At 57.0% G+C, this 18637-nt stretch overlaps 1 protein-coding gene across 3 annotated transcripts; it reads right to left on the bottom strand.

Annotated features, from left to right (window-relative positions):
- Positions 1-545: 545 nt before the first annotated feature.
- Positions 546-9928, bottom strand: LOC104344641 (immunoglobulin lambda-1 light chain-like). 3 transcript variants are annotated; one of them, XM_086474402.1, is made up of 5 exons: positions 9883-9928; positions 9458-9748; positions 6595-6650; positions 2712-2757; positions 546-1055 (listed from the first exon to the last, which is right to left on the bottom strand). In XM_086474402.1, the coding sequence occupies exons 1-5, from the start codon at positions 9926-9928 to the stop codon at positions 733-735; spliced, it is 762 nt and encodes a 253-aa protein (XP_086330528.1). In that variant the 3' UTR covers positions 546-732. The 3 variants fall into 3 exon arrangements, with proteins under 3 accessions (XP_086330528.1, XP_086330529.1, XP_086330530.1); XM_086474403.1 differs by lacking the exon at positions 6595-6650 and having other exon boundaries at positions 2712-2783; XM_086474404.1 differs by lacking the exon at positions 6595-6650 and having other exon boundaries at positions 2712-2783; positions 9467-9748.
- Positions 9929-18637: the final 8709 nt, after the last annotated feature.

The raw sequence follows: 18637 nt of genomic DNA, 5'->3' as shown, positions 1-18637 counted from the left end.
AGGGCTGCAGGGAAACTCCCCTGGGGCTGTGCTAAGGATGGGGACGGGGCACGTGTCATGCAGGGGCCCACGCTGCCCTGGCACAGGGTGCAAGGGACAGACCGGTGCACGTGCATGACTGGTGACTACACTGGCACCCCCCTCCCCGGGGGACATCGGGGTGACTGAGGAAATGGGGACAGAGGCAGGGCTGGCCAGCAAAGGGACATGGCTAGACATGGCCCCACCACGAGCCACGTGTCCTTGCAAAGCACCTGGAACCCAGAGGCCAGCGGACAAGGGATCAGGACGGCACAACCAGGGCCACGTGCTTCTTGCTGGCATGGAGGCTTAGACCAGGCTGCAGCCCCAGGCTGCACGTCCTCTGGTCTTGGCGGTGCCAGGGGGGTCCATCGAGGTCCCCAGAGGTGTGCAAGAGCTGCAAGGAGCCCCAGCAATGTATGTGTGTGTGTTCCCATTCCACCCTCCTCCATATTGGTGCCACTGGGGCCATGCTGGCCGGCACGGGGGGGAGCAGACACATTGGAAGGACACAGAGACAGGGATGCTGAGCCAGCGCTAGTTCAGTGTCGGTGTTTATTTGTGTGACACTCAGGACAGGGGGACAGGAGCAGGGGGCAGGGGGACGTAGGGAAAGACATCTGCAGTGGGGAGGGAGCCACTGCCCCCAGCAGCAGGGAAGAGGGAGGGGGCCAGTGAGGGACCACCAGGTGTGGGGAGGTCCCGGGGGGGTTAAGAACACTCGGATCTCTTCAGGTTCTTCTCCACATTGCCAGCCTCGTGCGTGACCTTGCAGGCATAGGTCTCGTGACTCTTCCACTCGCTGGCACTCAGCGTCAGGTAGCTGCTGGCCATGTACTGGTTGTTCGTCTGCCGCTGGGGCTGGCTGGTCTCGACCCCGTTGGAGAGGGTCTTGCCGTCGGCTAGCCAGGCCACCTGCACGGCGCCGGGGTAGAAGTCTCCCAGCATACACACCAGAGTGGCTTTGCTCTGCGTCAAGAGCTCCTCAGAGGATGGCGGGAAGAGGTGGACAGTGGGGGCAACCTTGGGCTGGCCTGCAAGGGGAGAGAAAGCGGCCCGGGGTCAGGGGGGGACCCTGTGCCCACCACAGCCCCCTGCCCACCTGCTCTGCCTGTCCCAGCTGGCACTGCCCACCTCCCCCACAGCTAAGAGTTTAGCATTTATAACTCTCATGTATTTAGGTTTGGGATACATATATCTATCTATATATTTATATATATATATATATATATATATATATAAAAAAAAATTAAAAAATGTGTGTATGATACATATACACACATGCATACATCCCATATATATTTGTATGTATGTGTTATATATATAGTATGTATATATAAGTGCATATATACATTATGTACAATAGATATATACAGCTAATACACATCAGATGTATGTATATTATATATTACATATATAATTACATATATAATACATTATATATTGTAAATATGTTTTATATGTTATATATGTATAAATACATATTATATATCACATATCTAAAATACACAATATAATACATATATATGTCATACATACTTATATAAATGTATAATTATATATAGTTTATATAATATACATATTTATGTATTTATGTAATTATATATATATGTTTTCTATATTATGTATATTCATATATCTAAAATATATATATAAAACAAATCTGTGGTTAGTTGCCATAAATCCATTTCTTTCCTTTTGCAAGACAATTTTTTAAAAAATAAATATTTCAAAGGCAAACAATCCTGTTTTCTGCCCACTTCTTCCTTCAGACACTTTCAGACTTGTCTCAGAAAATGTACAACTAAGAATCACCCAAAGAAAGACAGAGAAAAGATGTTTGGTCTTTCTGAAGTGGTTCTGCTGCCTCCTCGAATTTACAATGTCTCTCTCTCTCTCTATCTCTGTTCGAAAAACAGAAGGACTTTGCCATTAAAAACTTTCTGCTGAAGAAATTGGCAAACTACATTTTTCTCGCTCTTACACGCCTAGTAATTTGGTTCAGATTGGGATTTTTGGCCAAATTATTTTTAAAATTACAGACAAATACAGACAAACAGTGTTCCCAGCAGCATTTTTAACACAATACTCTCCGTCTTTGACATGGCTTACCTGGACGACGGGCTCTTTATGGTACCCCTGAAAACTTTTGGTTAAGATCCCAGGGACATGCCGTTTTAACACAAAGTCAGCTGCAACTTCAGCCTGCTCACGGCCGAGGACTGGCTGCCATTTCGCAGTGCCCATACCCTTGGCCGTGAGACCCCACAGAGAAGCCCCTGCTCCTCACCAAGGGTGACAGACTTAGTCCTCAGGACTAAGAGTTGAGGACTTATACCTTAGACTAATGACTTTTCTTTAACAAAGACAAAAACTGACTTTCTTAGAGACCTAAACCTGACTTTCTGAAGTAGGCTCCCTGAGACCTCAGGCACATTTTCTGGCCAAATTTTAAGATCTTTCAACGGAGAAAATAACTCCCAACCCTCTGCGGCATGCACCAGAGCCCTCCAAGTCCACAGGGACAAGACACAAACCACAACGCTGCACTTAGTGCCCATCCCCGAACCAGCGGCAGACCCCAGCCCAGCGCCAAGTCCAAGAAAAAACCCCAAAGTCACTGAAAAATCGACAAAATGTCACAATTTCATGGTGGGGAAGAAGGAAAGACCGAGAAGTCGGCGACTCACCCAGGACGGTCAGCAGGGTCCCGGCTCCGAATACACCACACAGTGATACAGGGCAGTGCAAAAACTCCCTGCCTCATGGCAGGAGCAGTCCTCGGCCCCATGGATGCAGCAGGACAGCAGTAACGGAACGGACCTGCCCCGATGGACACAGCAGGATGAAGGTGACAGGATGGAGGTGCCCTGATGGACATAGCAGGCTGGATGAATGGTGCCGGACACACCCCGGTGGATGTGGCAGGGCAGGAGCAGCAGGACAGCCATATGGGGATGACTGTGTGTTCTTGCTGGAGGGGCCACGGGAAAATGGGTGGCCTTGGCCCTGTTGTCCTGCATGGACAGTGTTGGCTGGGGTCTCCAGAGATGTGTCTTTGTCGCTGGCTGCTCCAGGGACCCAGTGCCACCCAGGACTGTGCACCTTGTGATTACAAGCCCATGTCCCTGCCAGTGGTGTGGGGACACTAATCCCAGGTGAGGAAGGGCTGGTGGAGGCTTTGGGTGCCCTTAAGACACAACAGGCAGCACCTTGCCTTGACCTGAGCTGCTGCCATGCAGGTGGCTGTGGGCTGCCCTGGAGGGGCACTGGCTACCATCCTGCAACCTCTCAGGACACCACGGCTGTGGCTGGGGCGAAGGGTGACCACTGGCCATCGGACAGTATGTGTGTGGGTAAACCTCATGAGTAAACCATCCACCTGTCCTTCCCACTACCCAGAAACACCAGCACTGGCATAGGTGCCGTGGAGGACCCCACTTCTGTGTGCCTGTGACCCTGCAGCCTGGCCTCACTCTCCACGGCAAAAACTAGACCCCAGCACAGCCCACATGCTTACCTGGGCAGGGTTTTTGGTGCCTGGCGGGCAGTCGAGCCTTCTTGTGGCAGCTGTTTCGGGGTGCCCTGTGCTGGGGCAGCCTGTGGCAGGGGAGGGGTGCAGCCCCGGCTGCCGTTGCACTGTGTCCACCGCTGTGCAGGAGCTCAGTCCTGCACTCAGGGCTGGGCATGGGGCACTGGACCATTCCACCAAGGGTAAATAAGCACTTCTCTCCATCACACCTGGCATCTCAGTGCCAACAAAAGCACTGGTGCTGGGCTGGTTCCTGCGCAGGGAAGTTCAGAGCTCCCCTGAGCCAAAGCAGTCTGTCAGTCATGACCGAGGATCACGCCCCGGTATGCTTGCTGAAGGCACCTGTGGCTGCATCAGTGGGTGATAACCAACAGCTGAATTCACGGGGGATTTTATTTCTGTCAGGGGGCCTGGTCTGCAGGCAGAGGGGAGGGCTAGGGGCATTGGCTGGCATTGGGCACTGCAGCAGAGGAGCCCTGGCTGGCTGCTTTCTTCAACTTAATTTGGCTCGAACCTTTCCTACCGGAGATCAAGCCAGTGCCTGCAGACAAAAATCAGGGCTGGTGCAGCCCCAGCACCTGAGATGGCTCCTACTCTGCTGCCTGGATGCAGCAGAATTTGGGGCAGGAACCTGGGGAGGGAAGGCAGGAGAGAGCTGGGGACACCTGAGTACCAGCTGAAGATCATTGCAGGGAAAACGCACCAACCCAGGGCGCTCAAGACGTGGGAGTGAGCAGTTAAGCTCTTGCTGATCGGGGCCGTGTTTTGTTGCAGGGTCTTGGTCACATTTGACCAAGGAGGAAAGACTGGGAGATGTGGATGCAGGGCTAGAGCTAGCTCAGGATTTATTTGGATGATACCCAGGATAAGGGGACAGGGCAGGACGGATGGGAGAGATTCGGGGACAGGGAGAAGGAAGGGACCACAGAGGTGGCAGAGACTTGCACAGAAGGAGGGAACAGGGATGGGGCAGTTGGTGAAGCACTGTGCCACAGGATGTGATGTTCCAGGGCCAGGGTTGTGTATTCCCCAGTGGGATTAGGAGCACAGGTCTATTCAGGACCTCTGTGATGGTGCCAGCCTTATGTGTGACCTTGCAGACATAGGTGTTACGACCGTTCCACTCATTGGCACTCAGTGTCAGGTAGCTGCTGGCCATGTACTGGTTGTTGGTCTGCCATGGGGGCTGGCTGGTCTTGACCCCGTTGGAGAGGATCTGGCCATCGGCTAGCCAGGCCACCTGTGATGCTGGGGTAGAAGTCTCCCACCAGACACACCAGGGTGGCTTTGTTCTGCATCGAGAGCTCCTTGGAGGATGTTGGGAAGAGGTGGACAGTGGGGGCAACCTTGGGCTGGGACAGAGTGGTGCAGGGATTGGGCAACCAAGGGGAGAGAGTAGCGCAGGGATGCGGATGTGGAAGGAGGAATGTCTTCAAAGTGCAGACACAGCTGTACCTGTGGGTTTTGGTCCTGGCTGGAGTCTCTCAGTGCAGCTCCTACCACCAGCAAAGGAGATAATAGCTCAAGGTCTCTGCAGTCAGCTTATTTTTTTAATACTCAGCCTAGTGATCTAAAAATGCTGCCCTGGAGGTAAAAGGTCCCAGCTCTCCGGAGTACACGCAGTGTGTGTGTCTGCAGGACTTCCCGTCACCAGCATCCCACGCGTTGGTCCTGTGCCACATCATGTGCAGCTGTAGCCAAGACTCAGCTACGCTGCTTTTTGGAGGCTGAAGAAGCAGTCATCCTCCTGATTGCCCATGAGACACAAAAAGGCAACCTTGTCCTCAGCCAACAAGCCCAACCCATCTGTTGAGACTTGAAGCCTTCTACTTCAACCTCCTATATATTTCCTCATCGTAGCGTAGGTTCGCCTTAGGAGAAAGAGAAATGTTAAGAAATTTCTGTTTCATAAACTCCAGTACAATCTGGCTGGCTGTCAAATATATAGATACACTTTTACCCAGTAACTCCTGCACTCAGACAAGTTGAACAAGACACATGGAACCAGTAGAGGGTCTGCAGATTTGAAAGCAGCAAAGCCTAATTAGCTCTTGTTTCCTCCTGTCAAGGAAAGGTACATGACTACAATTCAGTGCAGTTAGACAGATGGAGGACAGGCTACTATAACCAAATGGAGAAGATGAAGAAAGAAAAAAAAACAACACCCCGAACTCCAGGAAGAGCCCATACACCTCCCAGCATTGGGAAGACCCTGTGTGAGCATCAGAGCGACTTACTGAGGACTGCCAAAGAAATAAATGCAGTGACACATCGCTGTGCAGAAGGAGGCCAAGCAGCTGCTTATGCCCAGCCAGGAGCACCAGTGCCCTGTGAGCATGGTGGGGAGGCAGCCGGGCTCCCAGTCACTGACGCAGCCTATGCGGTGCCGCTTGCTATGGATTACGGAGTAGGGATGGTGTTTGTGCATCCTCCCCATTGCCTATCTCTCCCAAGGGATATTCAGCAGCTGTACCACTGTTGGCCAAAGTCTTGGCTGAAATTACATGTCAATCCCCCTCCAAATACCCCCCATAGAAAATGCTCGCTGGCTCACAAGATTTTGTGAAGGTGTGTGTGTCCCCCCAACCCCCCGGTTTGGGCCAGCCTACCTTTGGCTGCTTTATGATCAGTCTCACCTTGTCTCTGGGGAGGGGGTGGCAGCTTGCCTGGGCCAGCTTCACCCCGCTTGAGCGTCACAGCGCTCCTCCACAACACGCCTGGTCTGGCTGGGCCGTGCAGAGATGCCTGAGCACGGGCAGCCCTGAGTGGGTGGCATGGCCTGGGCTATGGGCAAGCTGGGGGCCAGGGAGGTGTGAGGAGCACAAGCTGAATGGCAGCTGAGAGCAGCAGGCCCCAGTGCATGTGTGTGCTGAGCGGGAACTCGCATTACTGCCATGGTGAGCACAGGGGAGGGCTGTGTGCGGCCGGTCCTGCCCTGGGCACCCTCCTGCCTTCAGGAGCTGAGCTGGATGGTGCCAGAGCAGCTTTCAGCACCAAGTGAAGCACTTAAACCCATCTCACCCAGTTCTGCCAAGGTGGTGGCTGCTTCCCAAGGCACTGAGGGTGGAGGATGTCGCTGCGCCACCATCTAAGCCAGCTCCAGAGCAGCAGGGAGGAGCACGATGGACAGAAGGGCATGGCAGATGTATTTTCCTTGCACGGGAGACCGCAGAGAACTGCAGGTTTGCTCCAAGCACCCTGCCAGCAGTACCCCCTACTCACCCAGGAACTCAGCTTCCTACAGAGCTGCCCCTGCCCATTCTGCAGCCCCCAGGCTGCTGCTCCTGGTGGTACCCTATTAGCCTCTGCCTTCACAGGCTCTTGGAGAAGCAGCCCCCGTGTGGGAGCTCCTGGGAGCATCTGCCATAGTTCAGGGCACACAAAGGGAGTTGGAGAGGAGGCATCAGAGGCTGTTGGTAAAAAGGAGGAAGTGGGACTAGCAAAGACAGACACGCGAGGAATGCGGATGCCTACATACAGCTGCAATAGCCAAAGCAGGGGTGAGCCAGGATGGGTTTCAGTTAAGACTGATTAACTTCAGGTTCTCCAGGGAAGGCTTGGCTGCTGCTTGGTATGTTCCCAGTGTGGTGCCAATCTCACAGGGCACAGGGTGCTTGGGTTGGAGTAAACAAGCTCTTGGAGTGCTGAATTTCAACAGCACAAACTTAAGTTGAACTCAGAATTATTCAAATGTTGTGGTTTGTGCAAGTGGTTATAGAAAGAGGCAGAGGAAGTGAACCTCCTGAGTCACTAGAAAAGAAATGATGCTTCAAAAATTTTGTGGTTTAGAGGTTTGGTTTGCCTCTGGGTAGGCTTATGCACTGGTGCAAGGGCTGAAACCAGGCAAAAAAAAATTCACTGAAATTGTACAAAACATATAGCTGAAGCTGATATCATCTATTGTGGATGACCATTTTCTGAGTATTTCACAGAATCACACAGAATCACAGACTGTTAGAGGTTGGAAGGGACCTCAAAGATCATCTTGTCCAAAACCCCTGCCAGAGCAGGACCACCTAGAGTAGATCACACAGGAACGCATCCAGGCGGGTTTTGAATGTCTCCAGAGAAGGAGACTCCACCACCTCTCTGGGCAGCCTGTTCCAGTGCTCTGTCACCCTCACAGGGAAAAAGTTTTTCCTTACGTTAATGTGGAACCTCCTATGCTGCAGCTTGCACCCGTTGCCCCTTGTCCTGTCATTGGCCATCACCGAGAAGAGCCAAGCTCCATTCTCCTGACACTCGCCCTTTATGTATTTATAAACATTGATGAGGTCACCCCTCAGTCTCCTCCAAGCCAAAGAGACCCAGCTCCCTCAGCCTTTCATCAGAAGGGAGATGTTCCACCCCCTTCATCACCTTTGTGGCTCTGCGCTGGACTCTTTCCAGCAGCTCCCCGTCCTTCTTGAACTGAGGGGCCCAGAACTGGACACACTATTCCAGATGGGGTCTCACCAGGGCAGAGGAGAGGGGGAGGAGAACCTCTCTCGACCTACTGGCCACACCCTTCTAATCCACCCCAGGATGCCATTGGCCTTCTTGGCCACGAGGGCACATTGCTGGCTCATGGACATCCTGCTGCCCACCAGGACCCACAGGTCCCTTTCCCCTACGCTACTCTCCAACAGCTCAGTCCCCAACTTATACTGGTACCTGGGGTGGTTCTTTCCCAGATGCAAGACTCTACACTTGCCCTTGTAGTTCATTAAATTTCTCCCTGCCCAGCTCTCCAGCCTGTCCAGGTCTCACTGAATGGTAGCCCAGCCTTCTGGGGTGTCAGCCACTCCTCCCAGTGTTGTGTCATCAGCAAACTTGCTGACAGTGCACTCCGTTCCCTCATCCAGGTCACTGATGAATACATTGAATAGTACTGGCCCCAGTACCGACCCCTGAAGGACTCCACTAGATACATTTCTTAGACTTCGATGGGGTTTTGATTCCATTCTAGGGGAAGACAATAAAGGGGGACAATATTCAGCTTGAAAGTCCAGCTCTTCTTGGAGGGAGGCAAGCAGGAGGACTGATGCTGTGCTGGATGTACCAGGGGTGTTGGCCCTTCACCACCTGCCTGGCACAAGGCCTTGGCAGCAGCAGGAGCAAGTGAGGGGGTGCTGGTCCCCGGGGGGCACTAGGGAGGCTATGCACCACTGCTGAGCCCTGGCTGCTGGGGCTCAGCAGCAGAGGCCACAACAGGCACTCTCTGCTGCTGCAATGTGGCTCATCCAGACATGAATGGAAGCAACTGAGAAGGGAAAGTGTAGGATGCAGCCTTGCAGCATAAACTGTCCTGAAATTGCACTGGAACAATATGTGCAAAAATCTACCCCCAGAAATTGCTTCCTTTGTGAGCTAAAATCAGCATCGTCTGGGGGCATGAGGTGCCAGTGCCCTGGAGTTCCTAGGACAGCTGAGCTGGGAGGAGGGCAGTGAGGTACCCAGCCGGACCCTGGGTATCAGCTGGGAAGGGCAAGGAATCTTGGACCCACAGTGCGGGGCAGGTACAGGGCTGCTGGGGGTCATCCCCTTCCCAAATAACAGTGGAAGAGCACAGACCTGGGGTCGAAGAGATGTCTGACCTCTGAGCTCCCAGTCAGTACAGTAAGAAATAGCTTCTGCTTCGGCTTCAACGCAAGTGATGGGTAATGTGGCCATGGAGAGTGGAATGTTACCCAGTGCTGTACATCCTCTCCTCAAATGACAGGGGACAGGCACAGACCTGGGGCTCTAAGGGACAGCTGAGCTGGGACACCAGGCACAGCCACCGGCAACACAGAGCAGCAGGGGCAGGGCCATGGTAGGGACCTGTCCTACCATCAAACAGTGACACCAGGGCCTCCAAATATGTGTCTGCGTTGGCAGGAGGTTTTTGTATCACTTCCCCATTGCTCTGTGTCACTGTGGCACCAGTGTAACTGCTGTCATAGCTACCACAGTAATAGACGGCCTCGTCCTCAGCTTGGACCCCACTGATGGTTAACGTGCCTGTGGAGCCAGACTTGGAGCCAGAGAATCGCGAAGGGATGCCCGAGGGTCTCTTGCTATTACCGTAGATCACAGTGACGGGGGCGGTACCAGGTACCTTCTGCTGGAACCAGCCATAGCTGTAGCTGCTCCCGGAGCAGGTGATCTGGACGGTTTGTCCCGGGTTCGCTGACACCGAGGGCGGCTGAGTCAGCGCTGCCTGGACCAGGGAACCTGGAGAGGGAGAGGAGAGAGGGGAGAAGACAGGGGTCAGACAGTGCCACACGAGCACAGCCCTCCCGGGGCAGTGGGACCAGACCCCTCTGCCCAAAGGCCTTGGCTGGGCACAGCGAGTCTGGCCAGGGCACCTGAGCTGTGGGCGAGCACCACGAGGAGGAGAGGGGCCCAGGCCATGGCGCGATCCCACCAGATCCGTGTCCCCACGCCGATGGAGCTGTGTCGCGGACCCCGACTCCCTTTTAAGCCCCCGCCTGCCTGGAGCACGGCCCCTCCATGCAAATCTGACCCCACGCTTATGGCCGGATCCTGCCCGCGCCTCTCTCCCCACCCCCCCTCCTTGCTCCCCGCCCAACCCCAACACCCCAGACGCAGCAGGGATTGTTCACGGGCACAGAGCAGAGACACCTCCCAACTCCCAAACTAAAACCCACCAGCATGGAACCTCCCCATACCCAGTCCTGGCAAAGCGGCTGCAGTACTAATGGGCTCAGGAGAGCCAGGCTGCTAGGGGGAAGGGTGGGGCCGAGATGCTCGCAGCTCCCAGTGAAGGGGGTGGGATGACACCAATCCCCAGCATCCCACAATGAAAATTCCACATCTTTCCCTCCTACGGGTGTCCCAGGCCCTGCATAAGCCTTGGCCATTCCTGCCTTTCCTGATGCCCCTGGGGCTCTACAGCAGTGACCTTGCCCCTTCTTTTGCAACAGCCATGCAGTGCCCTTTCCCTGCGGTCCCGAGCAAGGGACGGGGACAGATGGAAGCAAGGCCAGTGAAGGGCTCCTAGGGTGATGAGGGGCTCAGCACATCACTTGTACAGAGAGATGCAGCGCTAGCTGGGGTGGCAGAGCCCAAGGCAGGGAACCTCAGGGACATCTTATCAACATTAGAAACAACTCTATGAGTAGGAAAGGAGATGGAGGCAGGCTCCTCTCAGAGGTGTCCGCTGAGGGCACGAGAGGCAATGGGCACAGACTGAAACACAGGAAAAGATGCCTGAAGATAGGAAAACCTTTTTCCTGCTGCAAGGATGGTCAAACACTGGAACGAGTTGCCCAGAGAGCTGTGAAATCTCCAGCCTTGGAGATATTCAAAACCGGCCTGGACAGGCTGTGGGCAAGCTGCAGTAGCCAACCCAGATTCGAGCAAGGAGATGTGACAAGACAAACTCCAGAGGCAGCTCCAGACCCAGTGATTCTCAAGATTTCCACAGCCACAGAGAAGGCAGCACCCAAGGAGCCCTGGGGCAGCAGTGGATTTGTGTCTCTCTTCCCCAGTGCTGGGGTTGCAGTGACCCTCCTCAGCACTGCTGTCCCAGCCAGCACAGTAAGAGATAACCACATTCTCCTCCTCGTCTAAGATCCCAAGCATAGGTAATGTGGCCAAGAAGAATGGCACGTTCCCAAGTGCTGTGAATCCCCTCCCCAAATGACAGGGGACAGGCACAGACCTGGGGCTCTAAGGGAAGGTCAAGCTGGGACACCAGGCACAGCCACCGGTAGTGCCGTGCAGCAGGGACAGGGACATGGCAGCGGCATGTGCAACCATAAAACAGACAACAGAGCTCTTAACATGTGCCTGCCATGGCAGGAGGTTTTTGTATCACTTCCCCATTGTGCTGCACCACTGTGGGAACATTGTTGCTGCCGTCGTAGCCACCACAGTAATAGACGGCCTCGTCCTCGGCTTGGACCCCACTGATGGTTAACGTGCCCGTGGAGCCAGACTTGGAGCCAGAAAATCGAGAAGGGATGCCTGAGGGTCTCTTGTCACTCCAGTAGATCACAGTGCCAGGGGCGGTGCCAGGTACCTTCTGCTGGTACCAGCCGACAGCACTGCCACTGCTAAGCCCGGAGCAGGTGATCTGGACGGTTTGTCCTGGGTTCGCTGACACCGAGGGCGGCTGAGTCAGCGCTGCCTGGACCAGGGAACCTGGAGAGGGAGAGGAGAGAGGGGAGAAGACAGGAGTCAGCCTGTGCCTAACGAGCACAGCCCTCCCGGGGCAGTGGGACCAGACCCCTCTGCCCAAAGGCCTTGGCTGGGCACAGCGAGTCTGGCCAGGGCACCTGAGCTGTGGGCGAGCACCACGAGGAGGAGAGGGGCCCAGGCCATGGCGCGATCCCAACAGATCCGTGTCCCCACGCCGATGGAGCTGTGTCACGGACCCCGGCTCCCTTTTAAGCCCCCGCCTGCCCGGAGCACGGCCCCTCCATGCAAATCTGACCCCACGCTCATGGCTGGATCCTGCCCGCTCCTCTCTCCCCACCCCCCTCCCTGCTCCCCGCCCAACCCCACCACCCCAGACGCAGCAGGGATTGTCCCCAGGCACAGAGCACCACCACCTCCCAACTCAGAACCAAAAACCCACCAGCACAGACCCACCACCCCATCCCAAGTCCTGGCCGAGCAGCTGTAGGGCCAATGGGTTCAAGAAAGCTGGGTGGCTGGGGGCAAGGGTGTCCTCCAGGGTGGCAGGTGGCACTCGCAGCTCCCAGTGAAGGGATGGGGATGATGCCAAACCCCAGCACTCCCTACCCCACTTTCGACACGTGTCCCTCCTACGGGTGTCCCAGGCCCCTAAGGTACCCTCTTGCTCCGCTGCTTTTCTGCCCTGGCTCTTCCCCTGCCAGCCCAGGCCCACCGCTCAACACCTTCGCTCTCCCCAGCCATCCACCCCGCGGCACAACCGGGGTCGTTCAGCACCGAGCCCCGGGGCTCAGCGATGGCTCCCCACGAGCAGGTCATGAGCCCAAGGGGCAGGGGCTGGTGCTGGGCAAACGCAGCCAGAGCCAGGGCAGGCCAGGGGCTCTGCTCACAGCTGTTGGGGCAGCCCCCAGCCAGCCCTGCTCCTGCCCAGCCATCGCAGCTGCCTGTGGCAGCCTCGTGCCCAGCCCAAGAGCAGCTGCAGCTGTAAGAAACACCCCCACCTCCTCGACGTTGCCCGTCCCAGAGCGCTCGGGGCACAGAGACCCCGATGGGCACGAGCAGGGCAGGGATGCAGGGGCCTGTCTCCTTACAGGCAGCTGGAGGGGACCGGCTGGAGCCAAGCACGTGCCACATGACAGGAGCCACCTCACAGGCACATGTGCTGCTCCAACACCGTGACCAAGCGGCAGCAGCGGCAGCAGCCGCCATAGCAGCAGGCGACACCCGAGGGGTCCTGGGGCAGCGGCAGTTTTGTTTCTCTCTTCCCCAGTGACCGGGCTTGCAGTGACCCTCCTCAGCACTGCTGTCCCAGCCAGCCCAGTTACAGACAGCTTCTCCGCCTCCTCGGCTTGGAGCCCAAGCGTAGGTAATGTGCCTTAGAAGAATGTCATGATCCCAAGTGCTATGAATCCCCTCCCGAAATGACAAGGGACAGGCACAGACCTGGGGCTCTAAGGGACAGCCAAGCCGGACACCAGACACAGCCTCTGGCAGCTCAGGGCAGCAAGGGCAGGGACCTGTCCTACCATCAAACAGTGACAACAGAGAGTCCTAACATGTGTCTGCGTTGGCAGGAGGATTTTGTATCACTTCCCCATTGCTCTGTGTCAAGGTGGCACCAGTGTAACTGCTGTCGTAGCTACCACAGTAATAGACGGCCTCGTCCTCGGCTTGGACCCCACTGATGGTTAACGTGCCCGTGTTGCCAGACAGGGATCCGGAGAATCGTGAAGGGATCTCCGCAGGTCTGTAGGTATTCCAGTAGATGACAGTGATGGGGGCACTGCCAGGTACCTTCTGCTGGTACCAGCCGACATAGCTGTCGCTAATCCCAGAGCAGGTGATTTGAATGGTTTGTCCTGGGTTCGCTGACACCGAGACTGGCTGAGTCAGCGCTGCCTGGACCAGGGAACCTGGAGAGGGAGAGGAGAGAGGGGAGAAGCCAGGGGTCAGACAGTGCCCCACGAGCACAGCCCTCCCGGGGCAGTGAGGAAGGATCCCTCTGCCCAAAGGCCTTGGCCGGGCCCAGCGGGTCTGGCCAGAGCACCTGAGCTGTGGGCGAGCACCACGAGGAGGAGAGGGGCCCAGGCCATGGTGCGATCCCACCAGATCCGTGTCCCCACACCGATGGAGCTGTGTCGCGGACCCCGACTCCCTTTTAAGTCCCCGCCTGCCCGGAGCACGGCCCCTCCATGCAAATCTGACCCCATGCTCATGGCCGGATCCTGCTCGTGCCTCTCTCCCCACCTCCCTCCCTGCTCCCCACCCAACCCCAGCACCCCAGATGCAGCAGGGATTGTCTCCAGGCACAGAGTGGAGAAACATCCCAACTCAGAACCTAAATCCCAGCAGCACAGAGCCCCTGTCCGCAGATGGGCTGAGCAGCTGCAGGGACAAAGGGCTCAGGAGAGCCGGGCTGCTGGAAGGAAGGGGAGGTGGGGTGGGGGGCAGACGATGCTCGCAGCACCCAGTCAAGGGGGTGGGATGACACCAATCCCCAGCACCCCACACTAGAAATTCCACATCTTCCCCTCCTACGGGTTTCCCAGGCCCTGCACAGCTCTTGCACATTCCTGCCCTTCCCCATTGCCTCTGGGGATCAATAATCGTGCCCTTGGCCCTTCTCTTGCTAAGAGCCATGCAGTGCCTTTTCCTTGGGTGGGACACCCATGCCCAGGCCCGCAGGGGCCAAAGCGGCAGCAGACCCCTGGCAGAAAAGGCCACGGAGGGCTGGGAAGCCATCAAGCTGCACAGGAGCCAGCAACGCACCCATGGGCTGCCTTAGCAGGAGCATTGCCAGCAGTCGGGGAGAGGATCCTTCCCCTCCACTCAGAGCTCAGTGACACAGCTCAGCGCTGTGACAGCACTGGGCTCACCCGCCAGGGATGGGGACAGATGGGATCAAAAGCGGAGAAGGGCTCTGATAGTGATAACGCGCTCGGCACATCACTTGTACAGAGAGAGGCAGCGCTAGCTGGGGTGGCAGAGCCCAAGGCAGGGAACCTCAGGGACATCTTATCAACATTAGAAACAACTCTATGAGTAGGAAAGGAGATGGAGGCAGGCTCCTCTCAGAGGTGTCCGCTGAGGGCACGAGAGGCAATGGGCACAGACTGAAACACAGGAAAAGATGCCTGAAGATAGGAAAACCTTTTTCCTGCTGCAAGGATGGTCAAACACTGGAATGAGATGCCCAGAGAGCTCTGAAGTCTCCAGCCTTGGAGATATTCAAAACCGGCCTGGACAGGCTGTGGGCAAGCTACAGTAGCCAACCCAGCTTGAAGCAGGGGATGGGACAAGACAAACTCCAGAGGCAGCTCCAGACCCAGCGATTCTGGGGCTTTCCACAGCCACAGCAGCAGGCAGCACCTGAGGTTTGTGGGGTTTCTCTTACTGGGCTGGCTGGGACAGCAGTGCTGAGGAGGGTCACTGCAACCCCCATCACCTGGGGCAGCAGCAGGTTTGTGTCTCTCTTCCACAGGTGATGGGGGTTGCAGTGACCCTCCTCAGCACTGCTGTCCCAGCCAGCCCAGTAAGAGATAACCACATTCTCCTCCTCGTCTAAGGTCCCAAGCATAGTTAATTTGACCAAAGAGAATGTCACGTTCCCAAGTGCTGTGAATCCCCTCCCCAAATGACAGGGGACAGGCACAGACCTGGGGCTCTAAGGGAAGGTCCAGCTGGGACACCAGGCACAGCCACCATGAGCACAGGCAGCAAGTGCAGAGTCATGGTGGGGACCTGTCCTACCATCAAACAGGGAGAACAGAGACTCCTAAAGGGCACATGTGATGGCAAGAGGTTTTCGTATCACTTCCCCATTGTGCTTTGTCACTGTGGCAATAGTACTGCTGCTGTCAACACCACCACAGTAATAGACGGCCTCGTCCTCGGCTTGGACCCCACTGATGGTTAACGTGCCCGTGGTGCCGGACTTGGAGCCAGAGAATCGCGAAGGGATGCCCGAGGGTCTCTTGTTGCTGTCATAGATCACAGTGATGGGGGCGGTGCCAGGTACCTTCTGCTGGAACCAGCCGGCAGCATAACCGCTGCTGCTGTACAGCCCAGAGCAGGTGATCTGGACGGTTTGTCCTGGGTTCGCTGACACCGAGGGCGGCTGAGTCAGCGCTGCCTGGACCAGGGAACCTGGAGAGGGAGAGGAGAGAGGGGAGAAGACGGGGTCAGCCTGTGCCCCACGAGCACAGCCCTCCCAGGGCAGTGGGACCAGACCCCTCTGCCCAAAGGCCTTGGCTGGGCACAGCGAGTCTGGCCAGGGCACCTGAGCTGTGGGCGAGCACCACGAGGAGGAGAGGGGCCCAGGCCATGGCGCGATCCCACCAGATCCGTGTCCCCACGCCGATGGAGCTGTGTTGCGGACCCCGGCTCCCTTTTAAGCCCCCGCCTGCCCGGAGCACGGCCCCTCCATGCAAATCTGACCCCACGCTCATGGCCGGATCCTGCCCGCTCCTCTCTCCCCACCTCCCTCCCTGCTCCCCGCCCAACCCCACCACCCCAGACGCAGCAGGGATTGTCCCCAGGCACAGAGCACCACCACCTCCCAACTCAGAACCAAAAACCCACCAGCACAGACCCACCACCCCATCCCAAGTCCTGGCCGAGCAGCTGTAGGGCCAATGGGTTCAAGAAAGCTGGGTGGCTGGGGGCAAGGGTGTCCTCCAGGGTGGCAGGTGGCACTCGCAGCTCCCAGTGAAGGGATGGGGATGATGCCAAACCCCAGCACTCCCTACCCCACTTTCGACACGTGTCCCTCCTACGGGTGTCCCAGGCCCCTAAGGTACCCTCTTGCTCCGCTGCTTTTCTGCCCTGGCTCTTCCCCTGCCAGCCCAGGCCCACCGCTCAACACCTTCACTCTCCCCAGCCATCCACCCCGCGGCACAACCGGGGTCGTTCAGCACCGAGCCCCGGGGCTCAGCGATGGCTCCCCACGAGCAGGTCATGAGCCCAAGGGGCAGGGGCTGGTGCTGGGCAAACGCAGCCAGAGCCAGGGCAGGCCAGGGGCTCTGCTCACAGCTGTTGGGGCAGCCCCCAGCCAGCCCTGCTCCTGCCCAGCCATCGCAGCTGCCTGTGGCAGCCTCGTGCCCAGCCCAAGAGCAGCTGCAGCTGTAAGAAACACCCCCACCTCCTCGACGTTGCCCGTCCCAGAGCGCTCGGGGCACAGAGACCCCGATGGGCACGAGCAGGGCAGGGATGCAGGGGCCTGTCTCCTTACAGGCAGCTGGAGGGGACCGGCTGGAGCCAAGCACGTGCCACATGACAGGAGCCACCTCACAGGCACATGTGCTGCTCCAACACCGTGACCAAGCGGCAGCAGCAGCAGCAGCCGCCATAGCAGCAGGCGACACCCGAGGGGTCCTGGGGCAGCGGCAGTTTTGTTTCTCTCTTCCCCAGTGACCGGGCTTGCAGTGACCCTCCTCAGCACTGCTGTCCCAGCCAGCCCAGTTACAGACAGCTTCTCCGCCTCCTCGGCTTGGAGCCCAAGCATAGGTAATGTGGCTTAGAAGAATGTCATGATCCCAAGTGCTATGAATCCCCTCCCGAAATGACAAGGGACAGGCACAGACCTGGGGCTCTAAGGGACAGTCAAGCTGGGACACCAGGCACAGCCTCTGGCAGCTCAGGGCAGCAAGGGCAAAGACAGGGCAGGGACCTGTCCTACCATCAAACAGTGACAACAGAGAGTCCTAACTTGTGTATGCGTTGGCAGGAGGATTTTGTATCACTTCCCCATTGCTCTGTGTCACTGTGGCACCAGTGTAGCTGCTGTTTTCGTAGCTACCACAGTAATAGACGGCCTCGTCCTTGGCTTGGACCCCACTGATGGTTAACGTGCCCGTGGTGCCAGACAGGGATCCGGAGAATCGTGAAGGGATCTCCGCAGGTCTGTAGGTATTCCAGTAGATGACAGTGATGGGGGCACTGCCAGGTACCTTCTGCTGGTACCAGCCATAGTAGCTGCCAAAGCTGGTGCTACCCCCAGAGCAGGGGATCTGGACAGTTTCTCCTGGGTTCGCTGACACCGAGACCGGCTGAGTCAGCGCTGCCTGGACCAGGGAACCTGGAGAGGGAGAGGAGAGAGGGGAGAAGACAGCGGTCAGCCAGTGCCGCACGAGCACAGCCCTCCCGGGGCAGTGAGGAAGGATCCCTCTGCCCAAAGGCCTTGGCCAGGCACAGCGAGTCTGGCCAGAGCACCTGAGCTATGGGTGAGCACCACGAGGAGGAGAGGGGCCCAGGCCATGGTGCGATCCCACCAGATCCGTGTCCCCACGCCGATGGAGCTGTGTCGCAGACCCCGACTCCCTTTTAAGTCCCCGCCTGCCCGGAGCACGGCCCCTCCATGCAAATCTGACCCCATGCTCACGGCCGGATCCTGTTCGTGCCTCTCTCCCCACCTCCCTCCCTGCTCCCCGCCCAACCCCACCACCCCAGATGCAGCAGGGATTGTCTCCAGGCACAGAGTGGAGAAACATCCCAACTCAGAACCTAAATCCCAGCAGCACAGAGCCCCTGTCCGCAGATGGGCTGAGCAGCTGCAGGGACAAAGGGCTCAGGAGAGCCGGGCTGCTGGAAGGAAGGGGAGGTGGGGTGGGGGGCAGACGATGCTCGCAGCACCCAGTCAAGGGGGTGGGATGACACCAATCCCCAGCACCCCACACTAGAAATTCCACATCTTCCCCTCCTACGGGTTTCCCAGGCCCTGCACAGCTCTTGCACATTCCTGCCCTTCACCATTGCCTCTGGGGATCAATAATGGTACCCTTGCCCTTACTCTTAGAAACAGAAATGCAGTGCCTTTTCCTTGGGTGGGACACCCATGCCCAGGCCCGCAGGGGCCAAAGCGGCAGCAGACCCCTGGCAGAAAAGGCCACGGAGGGCTGGGAAGCCATCAAGCTGCACAGGAGCCAGCAACGCACCCATGGGCTGCCTTAGCAGGAGCATTGC

The sequence above is a fragment of the Leptosomus discolor genome, chromosome 16 (assembly GCF_034619465.1).
Source record: "Leptosomus discolor isolate bLepDis1 chromosome 16, bLepDis1.hap2, whole genome shotgun sequence".
Lineage (NCBI taxonomy): Eukaryota > Metazoa > Chordata > Aves > Leptosomiformes > Leptosomidae > Leptosomus > Leptosomus discolor.
The sequence above is the reverse complement of the archived record's forward strand: the minus strand, read 5'-3'. Positions and strand labels throughout refer to the sequence as shown.